The 13,176-nt window shown below is 37.6% G+C and overlaps 1 protein-coding gene across 2 annotated transcripts; it reads right to left on the bottom strand.

Moving 5' to 3' along the window:
* Nucleotides 1–4,882: 4,882 nt before the first annotated feature.
* LOC139554676 (major histocompatibility complex class I-related gene protein-like) lies at nt 4,883–12,861 on the bottom strand. 2 transcript variants are annotated; one of them, XM_071367700.1, is made up of 8 exons: nt 12,557–12,861; nt 10,944–11,216; nt 10,523–10,816; nt 10,350–10,424; nt 8,915–9,037; nt 8,739–8,762; nt 8,338–8,385; nt 4,883–5,975 (listed from the first exon to the last, which is right to left on the bottom strand). In XM_071367700.1, exons 1-8 carry the CDS (start codon nt 12,624–12,626, stop codon nt 5,968–5,970), a joined length of 915 nt encoding a protein of 304 aa, XP_071223801.1. In that variant the 5' UTR covers nt 12,627–12,861; the 3' UTR covers nt 4,883–5,967. The 2 variants fall into 2 exon arrangements, with proteins under 2 accessions (XP_071223801.1, XP_071223800.1); XM_071367699.1 differs by having other exon boundaries at nt 10,140–10,424; nt 12,557–12,859.
* Nucleotides 12,862–13,176: the final 315 nt, after the last annotated feature.

Below are 13,176 nucleotides of genomic sequence, written 5' to 3'. Positions count from 1 at the left end.
CGGAAGAGTTACCAGATCAGGGAGGTAGCACCATAACCCATGGGGGTATCCCAACAATCCAGCAGACCCAATCTGGGGAAATTTGTATTGAAACAAAAACAAAAGTGAAATCAGTAATACACATATCACAATCCATTTGGAGTAACTGTCAACCCTTATTAACATATTTTCCCTTCTATATGCAGACTGAACAAAATACATTTGTGTATTTACCCAAAGACCAGAGCCCCAGGGAACTGGTAATTTCCCCTTTGAACACATTTCACATCGTGATTCAAAAACCAACAACGCTGCATGTTAACTCAAAAATTATTACATTGAATAACCAATCAACTTAGATGTACAACTCCATAAGGAAATAATAGTATCTCATAAAGTAATTGTAAGACTGGTGTTTCTTATTCATTTTATAATTAAATCCCACCTGTTTCGATCATTTCTAATGAGATTGATCAGGCCTCACCAGAAAGTCAGGATACAGGGCATTCGACACCATTCAATATTTCCTAGCCCTTTTCTTTCCCTGTCCTTCCGAAACCCTTTACAAACATTTCAAACATTTCCATCATTCTGCACACCCAATTTAAAACCAAATTGAAAAGATCCCACAAAATAAATCCCACGGTATCCGGTAAGTTGTGCATGCGTGCTGGTGTGTGTGGTAAATCGTAGGTCAAAAACACACATGAACAGGCCTTACTTATCTAGGAACTCCGTTTATGGCCTAATCCAGATACTTTTATACTTAAAACTGACGAATATCACTAACTGCTCTCCCCAAGACCACAGTCTCAGGGAACATTCACTTCACTCGTGCATAATAGAGGGGTGTTGCGCTACCCGGTTCTGCACATGTGCAGATCAAATACACAGCTGGAACGCTGATTAAGCTCTACATGTCCTAATAATTCGAAAGATTGCTCAGAAGAACAGGTGTTTTAATCAGCGTATGCTTACTTCGATTATGATTTTACGGCGATTAAGGTAAGCAGAGTAAGGTTTTTACATGACTAATGCCATACTCGGCCTTCTGCCATAATCAGTTTAATATCGAATTATTAGTGTGCATGTAAACTACTCATTGTTTCATGGGTTGATGTAAGAACTAAGATTCATATGTTATCACGTTTACCATGTGATTTGTACTGAGGTAAAGAAAATCTATTGGACACCTTTCTAAGAGCTCGATTCAATCTGTAACGATCATGCAGAATATCAGCGTTGTAAAGCAGTTCACAATTAAAGGGGAAATCTGTCGTTGCTACATGCATTTTTGCACTTATAAATTCATTATACATACCCATTGATTCTTCAAGAATATAAATTAGAAATGCCTCATAAATAAAGGCCAAGTTCACAATTTCTATGATTTATTTTAATCAGGGTTCTGCAGCACCCTCAGCAGACCTACTTCACGCGGCTATGTGCTTATAGGCTATGAGCCTATTTAACACTCAATACTGTATATCTGTATCTAATTAAAGAACGATAATACTATCTTTTCCCAGTGATAAAAGATGGCGCTAGCAGCACTGACTCTGGTAATGTTATTAAAAGGTATTGTCAGTTATTTTATTGTATATTTCTTAAGTACATAGTGAATGCAGCTGAAACTGTGGAAGTGCTGATGTTAGTTCTGCTGTTCCAGTTCAAGGCAGCAACGAACGTCTAGAGAGGGAGGCAATGCTGACAAATGGAGGTAACATAATTTATCCTTTTATTTTACATTTAAAAAAGTAATACAATCATGGCCTCCCATCTCATTCTTAAAAGTTGCAGTTTTTTCTGGTGTCAATTGTTGTTGATTGTATAACAAATGGTATCTGAGCACTTAACAGATTAGGTGCCAGCAGCCATACCACCCTGCATCCAACTACAGGCATTGACACTAAAACCATATATTAACCAACATCCCCAAACACCCCAACAAATATCAACATCAAGAGACTACATGGACATGTAACAATAACACACCACTATGTATTTCTTTAGGTTCATGAAATGGGTCCTTGTCCACCCACGACTCTGGTAATATTAAACTTCTATTGTAATTCATAGAGTTCTCTAAATTATTGTATTATTGTTATTAGAATTCCTACTGTTACTGCAGCTATAGCCCTGAGTATTAAGAGCAAGCAGTCATTCCCATAATGACTTTATTGCTCTTTTCTCTCAGACATTAAAGTGACTGACAGCGCATCCAAACCAAGGAACGTGTGATTCTGTTTTGTTAATCAACAAATACTGTGAATCTGGATGTATTCCTTTCCAAGCATTTACGATTCTGATCAGATAGGCTTGGATATGAAGTTCTTAGTTTATGATCATTTTGATCTTTTGAAAATCGTAGTGGGATTCTTTGTGAGAATAAAATGTGCCAAACAAAATGTGTTTTCACTTGAATAACATTTTTGTGAATCACATTTTATATATAGAAAATGAACATTTGTGTTTTCATGTTTTTCTTACCAGATGTATTGGTGCTGGAACCATAATTTGATTTCTATTGTACAGTTACAGTTTACATAACCAACCAAACTTGTTTGACCTGTTTGACCACGTTCCATGAGGAAAGACTAGAGCTCTCCTGGTTGTGAAAGCCAAGGTACTCTGTTGTCACAATGTCCAGTTCACCTGGAAATTTGAAGCAGACTTTAGTTAGGCATATTAGTCTTCTTATTTTCGGGCCGTTCTTCATTCATGTGTGCGTTCAAAATTGATTTTGTCTTACCTTGGTTCCTTTTTGTGACACTTTCGACGATGGACAGCGGTAAGAATGTTTATTTCTGTAACTAAAATGTTTTTTTTGCCGAGTTGCTAAGTAAAAAAAGAAATCATATTAAGAAATTATTATGTTGACAATTCATGTTCAATTATTGTATCATGTGAAAATGTTGTTTTATTAAGTTATTTATTGTTCTGTTGACACAAGAAATGTGCGTGAACTGTCAAAAATAATAATTTGTTACTTAATAACTACAACGTCTCAACATTTTATTTAGTTCTTAAAACTGTATTGATAATTAGGCTACAATTTTATTATTCGCCTGTTGCTGCCAAGTACATTGACTATACCTGACTGTACACCTGTGAAAACTATCTCACCTGGCAACAGAAAAGGACCATTTGATTGGTTGGAAATGCTATGGTGCCGACTAGCCTAGTGTCCAATTTCGTTGATCAAAGATCCGTTTTTTTAGTTTGGTCTCTTTCAACAACCATTGTAGGCTAAGTGGTGAACAAAAAATTGAATGATTATTAAATACAAATAATATAAAATGTAACAGTTTGATTAAGGTACATTTTATCACCATCATCCCTTCATTTAGAATTCCAATTAATTTGATATTCCTTTAAACAGCATTTCCCAAACTCGGTCCTCGGGACCCCAAGGGGTGAACGTTTTGTTTTTCGCAGTAACACTACACAGCTGATTGAAATAATCAAAGCTAGATTATTACTTCATTATTTGAATCTGCTGTGCAGTGCTAGGGCAAAAACCAAAACGTGAACCCCTTGGAGTCCCGAGGACCAAGTTTGGGAAACCCTGCCTTAAAACAATCGTCCTCAATTCTTTTGGTCTTTGAAGAAGCATTTTATCTCTACTCAGGAGTCACAACTAACTCATGTTTCACTCTTTGTGACCAGTGGATAAATGGTCACTAAATTACATCTACACTGCCCTGTCAAAGACAGTAGAATTGCCTGGTATCCATGAGTTCACTGCCATGGGTCTGACGAACAACAGACAGATTGATTACTATGACAGTGTGTCAAATAAGAAGATTCCCAAACAGGACTGGATGAGGGAGAAGCTGCCAGCAGACTACTGGGAAAAAGGCACTCAGTCACGCAAGAGCAAGGAGCAGTGGTTCAAAGTCAACATCCTAATGGAGGCTACATAGCCTACTGTTGATATTTTACTAAAACGCCAAAATAATTGATTAACTTTAAAGTACAATGCAAAAAAGGGGGTGGGGGGAAGACTTAACCATACCAATTCAGTAGGGATGATTGTGAGTACTTATGAAAAAGGCTAAAGAGGGAATTAACAGAGAACAGGAATGTTTATTTTCTGTCATCCACATTTACAATATTTAAGGTTCAGATGACCATTCAAATGGCAGGTTGTTTGTACATACTCACAGTCCTTATTAGCCTCAGTTCTTTGTCCCCATATGCCATGAATTTGGAGGATCTGCACCCCGTCCCACTTCCTCTTAATCAGCTGAGCTTGAACAACTGGGGCCACCCACTGCATAGTGGCATCATCAAAGGCCAGGAAGTCGTCACCATCGTAGCTGTATTGGTCGCACTGACCTTTATGAATTTCAATGTGCCGTCAATCTGTTGGGCAACCGCATTTTCACTTATGATACATTTTCTAGAAGTAAAATCTTTCTTACTGCTGTTCCCTGTTGAAAGTGTCCCAAACAAGAGCAAAACTACAACAAAATACATTTTGAACCCTCACATGTATTGTATGACCCTAAAATATACAAATATACTAAATTCTGTGTCTAATTCAGGTCTGCCCCACAATGCTACGACTGTGTGCTCTTAGCGTTCTCTAACAAGTAAACTCCAATGTTGATCCTGATCATTAAGTTGAACAGGTGTTATACAAAGTCCAAAGTCTCTTCTCTGATGCAACTGTACTTCATAAGCAATAGTCAAACCTTGTCTTTGCACACCATTCAAAATCAGAATTATGTGCAAATGCACTGTTGCTTACAATTCTGTTATCATTAGCCAAAACTATCCTCCTGTAGATAAATTCATGTGGAACAGGCTATACGTTTGGAACTTTTAAACTAAATGTTGGCATGTACTGTTGAATACATGGTAGACCCTATGTTGAATTATAGAATGTGCAAAAAAGTGGCTTTTATTAGTATTTTTTTAATTATTTCTTTCAGAAAAACAAATCATACAGGATGTTTCAAAAGCAGTACAGGTTACATACATTGTGTACGTGTGTGTACGTCCGTGGGCATGTATGTATGCAATAAGCCTTGTAAAATAGTGGTTTAGTAAATAGTAACAGCAATGCTACGCAAAATGTATTAAATCATTTGGTGAATGCATTTAGTCCACAGGTAGAGTTCATAACACTAGAGACCCTATTCATTAAAAAACACTGACTAGGTTTCTGGCATAAGAGAAACAATATTTTTGTCTTGACCTTCAAGGCTGCATGTTGGAATTATTTGTGTTCTCCATAAATCAATTTTTAAAATGTGATATTAAAAGAAACTCCACTGTATATTCATTCAAGAGTGTAGCTTTGTCTTAGCCTGGTAACCCAGTGAACGGTTATGAAATGGGCCCTAGGTTGAAATAAAAAGCATAACAAATTACATTTCAAGTAATATTTTGATTAACAAATAAGCACACTTTCTCTATAACACATTTGTGTGTTTCATTGGTGTTTTTACCGTATTGTATATCTTGTTTTAAGATCCTGCAAATATATGTACAAATTGTGTTGTTTAATATTGTAGAGCATTGTTAATATTTAGAGTATTTGCAATGTTTGTCTATAACTCTTTTGAAATGTTACTTAAAATATGAGCATGTCATTAATTGGCCAATTGGCTTATGTACCTGATCTAGTACAAGTCTAGTTATAATCCCTGAAGAATGATACAATAACCTTAAAGATGCCTCTCCATACAGTAACATCCTCTGTAACAGTAAAACAATGAAATGTACGACCCAAACGGTGCCTATCCACCCCACTTATGAGTCTCTATTTGGAAGCAAGTACTTACTCAAGAACAGCAAAAACCATTAAATGCAGCAGTTTTTAGCACATTGAATCAAAGTAACTATAATTTCCATCACTAGCTTATAAGATTGAAAACGTGCAACTGAATAGTGTTATCAATAGCCATCCTATAAAATTATGAAATGAATTAATGTTCCTTCGTGGTCCGGTCAGGAAGTTTGGCCACCAATGGTCATCTATCCACCTGCACATAATTAGACAACATGGAAAAGATGTGCATTATTAGATTGAACACGAGTTACAGTGGGAAATGTAGTTACACTGATTACTTATTGTTAATGACATGGAAAAACAACTCACAACCAACAATGTCAGACAAAGCAGTCATCTAAAGTACTGCAAAATCTATTTCATCTAAATTAATTATGGGTTACTTGTATCACATAGCTATTTATTTTATTTATTAACCATGAAATAAAACATTTGTAAAATAACTGTCCATAAAGATGATACAGTAATTTGATATTGCCCAACATCTGGCCACCCCAAAAATTTGATAAGGATTGAAATATCATGAAACCATTTTGTTAATGAAACATATGCTGATTGTGTGGTAAGCAAACAATGTTTTTTAGTGTATATGCGATTGATAATAGTGCCTTGTTCTGTTCTCTGGCATACTGTAACTCAGATTTCCCTGCATGTTCATTATCATACTAACATTGCTTGTCTTAAAGAGTAACCAAGGAAACCTTTGGACTATGGTGAATGATCACACAGATAATCTCTCATACTGGGGTCAGCCATGTTCTCAATGTTTTGAGAACAGCAAAACCAAAATCTACAATCATTTGGATCGTATTTACACATACTTGTAGAACTCATTATGAATACATTTATGTGTAATTTACGATCAACTTTCTGAAGCAACACCTAACCTAATTGATTTAGTTTATTTGTGTGATTGAAGACTGTTGTCTTACCTTGCTATTTGCTTTTAACCCCATTACAGCCACTCCATTGCCATCTGTATACTTGTATACCATTGCCATCTGTATACCTCTGGCCCTTCTTTGGACACTGTGTTAACTAACCTCCAGACGAGCTTCAATGCCATACAACTCTCCTTCCGTGGCCTCCAACTGCTCTTAAATGCAAGTAAAACTAAATGCATGCTCTTCAACCGATCGCTGCCGCACCTGCCTGCCCGTCCAGCATCACTACTCTGGACGGTTCTGACTTAGAATATGTGGACAACTACAAATACCTAGGTGTCTGGTTAGACTGTAAACTCTCCTTCCAGACTCACATTAAGCATCTCCAATCCAAAATGAAATCTAGAATTGGCTTCCTATTTCGCAACAAAGCATCCTTCACTCATGCTGCCAAACATACCCTCGTAAAACTGACTATCCTGCCGATCCTCGACTTCGGCGATGTCATTTACAAAATAGCCTCCAACACTCTACTCAGCAAATTGGATGCACTCTTTCACAGTGCCATCCGTTTTGTCACCAAAGCCCCATATACTACCCACCATTGCGACCTGTATGCTCTTGTTGGCTGGCCCTCGCTTCAAATTCGTCGCCAAACCCACTGGCTCCAGGTCATCTATAAGGCTTTGCTAGGTAAAGCCCCGCCTTATCTCAGCTCACTGGTCACCATAGCAGCACCCACCTGTAGCACGCGCTCCAGCAGGTATATTTCACTGGTCACCCCCAAAGCCCATTCCTCCTTTGGCCGCCTTTCCTTCCAGTTCTCTGCTGCCAATGATTGGAACGAATTACAAAAATCATTGAAGCTGGAGACCCATATCTCCCTCACTAACTTTAAGCACCAGCTGTCAGAGAAGCTCACAGATCACTGCACCTGTACATAGCCAATCTGTAAATAGCCCATCCAACAACCTCATCCCCATACTGTTCTTTTTTTCTTTCTCCTTTGCACCCCAGTATCTCTACTTGCACATTCATATTTTGCACATCTATCACTCCAGTGTTTAATTGCTAAATTGTAATTATTTCACCACTATGGCCTATTTATTGCCTACCTCCCTTATCTTACCTCATTTGCACACACTGTATATAGACTTTTTCTCTATTGTGTTATTGACTGTATGTTTGTTTATTCCATGTGTAACTTTGTGTTGTTGTTTGTGTCGCACTGCTTTGCTTTATCTTGGCCAGGTAGCAGTTGTAAATGAGAACTTGTTCTGAACTGGCCTACCTGGTTAAATAAAGGTGAAATAACATTTAAAAAATGATTAGCTAAAGAAAAACAGAGGAAGATGTCAGTAGATGTGTGAATGTATAGCTACAATACAATTCTACAGTGTCCCGCGTGGATCATTTGGTAAAGCGTAGCACTTGCAACACCAGAGTTGTGGGTTAGATTCCCACGGGGGACCAGTACTAGAAATGGTATACCCTTACGTAAGTCGCTCTGGATAAGAGCATCTGTAAAATGTTAAATTATAAAATGCAGCCTTTAATTAGTTTTGTGAATATTGTATGTCCGTCACAGAAAAGCAACTTTCCTTGAGGCAACACCTAACTTCATGTGCTGTAATTTGTTTATTTGTGACATTACAGACTCTGTTGCCTTACCATTCTCGAAAGTGTTCACTCCAGAAAATTCCACTCCATTGCCAGTAGCTGGAAAAACACAATCTAAAGTTTCAGTACATAGAAAAAACAGAATTATCTGTGACTTTCAAAAGTAAATTTTAACGCAATGTATTCAATGCAACCACTCTCTTCAGAAGAGGATAATGTAATGAGTGTCTTAAATAGGCCATATTTTTTCAGAACCAAAAAGTATATCTAAACACAGTAAATGCTTGATTGTTATATAGGGTGTCTTTACAATTGGATGAACAGTTAGTTTTGATATAAAAGCATCATGTTGTCCTTACAACTAGGATCAAAAGTATGTTATACGTAACAATTTGACCATTATGTTGATAAATGACATGTATACAGACCGAGGGAGAGGCTGCGATACTAACCTGTAGTTCTCAAGCCAGGAATCACTTTGATGTGTAAAGAGAAAAATACATAGAAATGTTATAATTCATATGGATTTAGGCCGTAGTTCCCACCTTTCATAGCAGTACCTTTGATTAATATTTTCTTAACATTTAACAACAAAAACACAATTTAATTGATATAAATCAAGACCTACCAATTGTCCCTCTTCTGTGCAGAACAAACAGGACCCCCGAAACCAAGATCAGAACTACAATAATGGCGATGACTGTCCCAATGACTACAGCACCGAAACTACTGCAATCACAACATTCTCCATCTGAAAAACAAAAGGCAGAGTATTTATAAAAAGCAACAATATGTAACCAGAAGCTAACATCAGTTTCGTTCCTGCTTCACTTGCAAAGCTGTTGTTAGTATGCTGTTCAGTTCAAATTAAGATTGTTTCCTGTGTCAATAACACTAAACCATATTAACCATCAATAACAACACTAAACCATATTAACCATCAATAACAACACTAAACCAAATTAACCATCAATAACAACACTAAACCATATTAACCATCAATAACAACACTAAACCATATTAACCATCAATAACAACACTAAACCAAATTAACCATCAATAACAACACTAAACCATATTAACCATCAATAACAACACTAAACCATACTAAACCAACACTAAACCAACACTAAACCTTCCCGCTCAGCCCAGTCAAAACTGTTCGCTGCTCTGGCACCCCAATGGTGGAACAAACTCCCTCACGACGCCAGGTCAGCAGAGTCAATCACCACCTTCCGGAGACACCTGAAACCCCACCTCTTTAAGGAATACCTAGGATAGGATAAAGTAATCCTTCTAACCCCCCCCCCCCCCCCTCCTTAAAAGAGTCAGATGCACTATTGTAAAGTGGTTGTTCCACTGGATATCATAAGGTGAATGCACCAATTTGTAAGTCGCTCTTGATAAGAGCGTCTGCTAAATGACTTAAATGTAAATGTTAACCATCAATAACAACACTAAACCATATTAACCATCAATAACAACACTAAACCATATTAACCATCACTAACAACACTAAACCATATTAACCATCAATAACAACACTAAACCATATTAACCATCAATAACAACACTAAATCAAATTAACCATCAATAACAACACTAAACCATATTAACCATCAATAACAACACTAAACCAAATTAACCATCAATAACAACACTAAACCAAATTAACCATCAATAACAACACTAAATCAAATTAACCATCAATAACAATACTAAAACAAATTAACCATCAATAACACTAAACCAAATTAACCATCAATAACAACACTAAACCATATTAACCATCAATAACAACACTAAACCATATTAACCATCAATAACACTAAACCAAAATAGCCATACTTTACCCCATTTTACCACAAATGGCTTCTTCAAAGTTTTATGGCTGACAGAGCATTCATAAGTTTCCTTATCTGCCTCTGGGATCTGCACACTCATCCTGATCTGGTAGGTGTCATCATCATTGGGTAGGACTTCTGTAGACTGCACTCCATCATGTGTGGTTAATGTAACACCATTCTTCTTAATATGCATTTCTACATCTTTGGGATAGAAACCTGTGGCCATGCAGGTCAGTCGGACATGTCCTGCAGTTTTGGCCTTTTTAGCAAATGCATAGACATTTGGAGGGGCTAAAGAGGGAATAAACAGAGAACATTAATATTATTTCTGATCTCACATGTACAAATGGTTGTTTTTGTTTGTTAGGCTATACTATTTAAGTACTCACAATCAGCCCTACTGATTTCTTTGTCCCCATATTCCATGAATTTGGAAAGCCAGTCCACACACTCCTTCTCCAGGTATCCCTTGGTGTACTGGTTGAGGATCTGCACCCCGTCCCACTTCCTCTTAGTCATCTGAGCTTGAACAACTGGGGCCACCCACTGCATAGTGACATCATCAAAGGCCAGGAAGTCGTCACCATCGTAGCTGTATTGGTCGGTGCCCTTTATGAATTTCACTTTGCCGTCACTCTGCCGTTCAATCTCACAACCATGTTTCCACTGAAGAATATGCACATCTGAGAGGAAAAACAAATGAAAAAGACAGTCAATGATGCCTCTATGACAATATACATGGATAACTAATGACCTACAATTTTAAAAGATTAATGGTGAGCGTAGGATAGATTGCAGGTGTTCCCTCACCAGTGTTGTTGTGCCTCATGCGATCCATCAGGATGTTGACGTTGACTTTGAACCACTGCTCCTTGCTCTTGCGTGACTGAGTACCTTTTTCCCAGTAGTCTGCTGGCAGCTTCTCCCTCATCCAGTCCTGTTTGGGAATCTTCTTCTTTGACACACTGTCATAGTAATCAATCTGTCTGTTGTTCATCAGACCCATGGCAGTGAACTCATGGATACCAGGCAATTCTAGTGGCTTTGACAGGGCAGTGTAGATGTAATTCAGGGAGTAGATGTCTGTAGGGAAAACATTTTTAACATTGAGATAATTTGTCTGAATCTGCCTTCTCTCCATGTTACTCAGACTATGCTGTAAAACATGAATAGGAAATGACTGCATGTTAAATATTTATCTCTATCATGCTGTAGGGCTGTAACGGCCAACAAAATAATGTATTCAATTAATAGTGTCAGAGAGGCCTTGCATGATGTTGTCTAAATGGTAGGTGGCATATCAATAACAAATAAGCCCAAACTCATGCATTAGTGAGAAGTGGGACACATTCTGCAACTTATAAATCAACCTATTTCATATTAATGTATTGAAGAGATACTTTGCGATTTTTGGACATGAGGCCCTTTATCTACTTCCCCAAAGTCAGGTGAACAACTGTTTATGGCTCTGTGTCCAGAATGAAGGAAGTTAGCATTGGCTTGTGAAACTACCTCTAACGTTAGTGCAACTGCTAAATAGCGTTAGCGCAATGACAGCTAGTTAGCATCGGCTCTCAAAAGTACCACCAACTTCCTTCATACCGGACGCATATACTTAAAAATGGTCTCCACAAGTTCATCTGACTCTGGGGAAGTAGATAAAGGGCTTCATTGACAAAATCTTGAAATATCCCTTTAACAAAACACCAACCGAACTCATCAAGTAGCTCGGACCTCTTGGTGTAATTATTAAGTTGTTGGCTTGACAGTCGCTAGATCCAGGTTTGAGTCCCGGTCGGGGCTATCCCCCGGATTCTCTACCATATCAAGAAAATAAATCAAATGTATTTCCTTTTTCCTTTGTTCATGTATTGTTATTTTGTTGTTGTATATCGTATTATAAAATTGTATGACCGTCCTTGTCTATCAGTGAGTGTATAAGTGTTATGTTAGTTGTCATGTGTTTTTTTTGTGAATAAACAAATGTGTGTAAAATTGCAGTAGTCATTATCAGTATATAGGCTACTGTAAAATTGCAAACACATTACAAACATAAAATCTTCTTGGCACATGTTTTACTTTGTGATAAAAAATGTAGATAATGCTATGCCTTGTTGTTCTAAGCAAAGTAAAAAAGCGCAATGTATTTTATCGGTTTCCTTACACATTTGTGTTGTTATTGCACCGTGCCTAGCCTGTAAATGCGCAATAGCTTTCCAGTAAGCGATACAATGGATGAAGGAACGGGCGTAAAGGTCGACTAGAAATGCTACAATGCAATTACAACAAGTAGACTGTTATGCTAATAGACCACAGCTGTATATATGGTAAGCGATTTTAAAATGAATATTTTTTTATTATTCTTTTGCCACGCCTGGCTGTAAACGTTTACTTTCACTTTTGATATCGAGTACACAACTTACCGCTTTGGCTCCGGCAAATACATTCTAGTGAAAAATATAAAACAAGAAACATCAAATTAGGTCTATACATCTTGCTAATTAAACTACAACCGTTTTCTTAAGCTATATCCGTATTTAAAAAGTATATGTCGTTGGAAAGCGCCTTCACAAATATCTGTTGCGTTCCTTCTTCCTTCTGTGGGTTTTATGGCTGAGTTCAACCCAAAAGGGTGTTTTGCCGCCGCCAACTGGACTGGTCGAAACGAAAACAAGGTAAAAAGAAAATCCATACGTGATAGGGAAACTAACCTAATTCACCCAAATAAAAATGCTACATTGCCAAAACAAAACACACTACTTCCTTCTTTCAATTCTCCATATCTCCCCTGAGAGGGTGTTACACTTGTGACAATATTCCATGTAACTCCTTCGCAGAATCTTTCAACCCCAGGAACTGCTCTGCCGCTTCCACAATTATTTTTATCTTCCTGGACCTTTTCTCCACCTTGGCAGTGCCATTTATCATCATAGCTATAAACGTCCACCTTCCTAACTTTTTAAATACCTGGGTCCTGCTGGTGAAAGGAAACCCCTGCAGCCTGCAGTGAAGGCCTATCCACAACCATATTACTCTTCAAGTG

This window comes from Salvelinus alpinus, chromosome 26, assembly GCF_045679555.1.
Source record: "Salvelinus alpinus chromosome 26, SLU_Salpinus.1, whole genome shotgun sequence".
In the NCBI taxonomy this organism is placed as follows: Eukaryota; Metazoa; Chordata; class Actinopteri; order Salmoniformes; family Salmonidae; genus Salvelinus; species Salvelinus alpinus.
Note: the sequence above shows the minus strand (reverse complement) of the source record. Positions and strands in the feature narration are given on the sequence as shown.

Coding starts and splice junctions, on each gene's coding strand:
- LOC139554676 (XM_071367699.1), bottom strand. CDS start 12,626: ATGTATAGACCTAATTTGATGTTTCTTGTTTTATATTTTTCACTAGAA. Junction 10,817..10,943: donor CATGAGGCACAACAACACTG/GTGAGGGAACAC, acceptor TTTTCCTCTCAG/ATGTGCATATTCTTCAGTGG. Junction 8,763..8,914: donor GCACAGAAGAGGGACAATTG/GTAGGTCTTGAT, acceptor TACACATCAAAG/TGATTCCTGGCTTGAGAACT.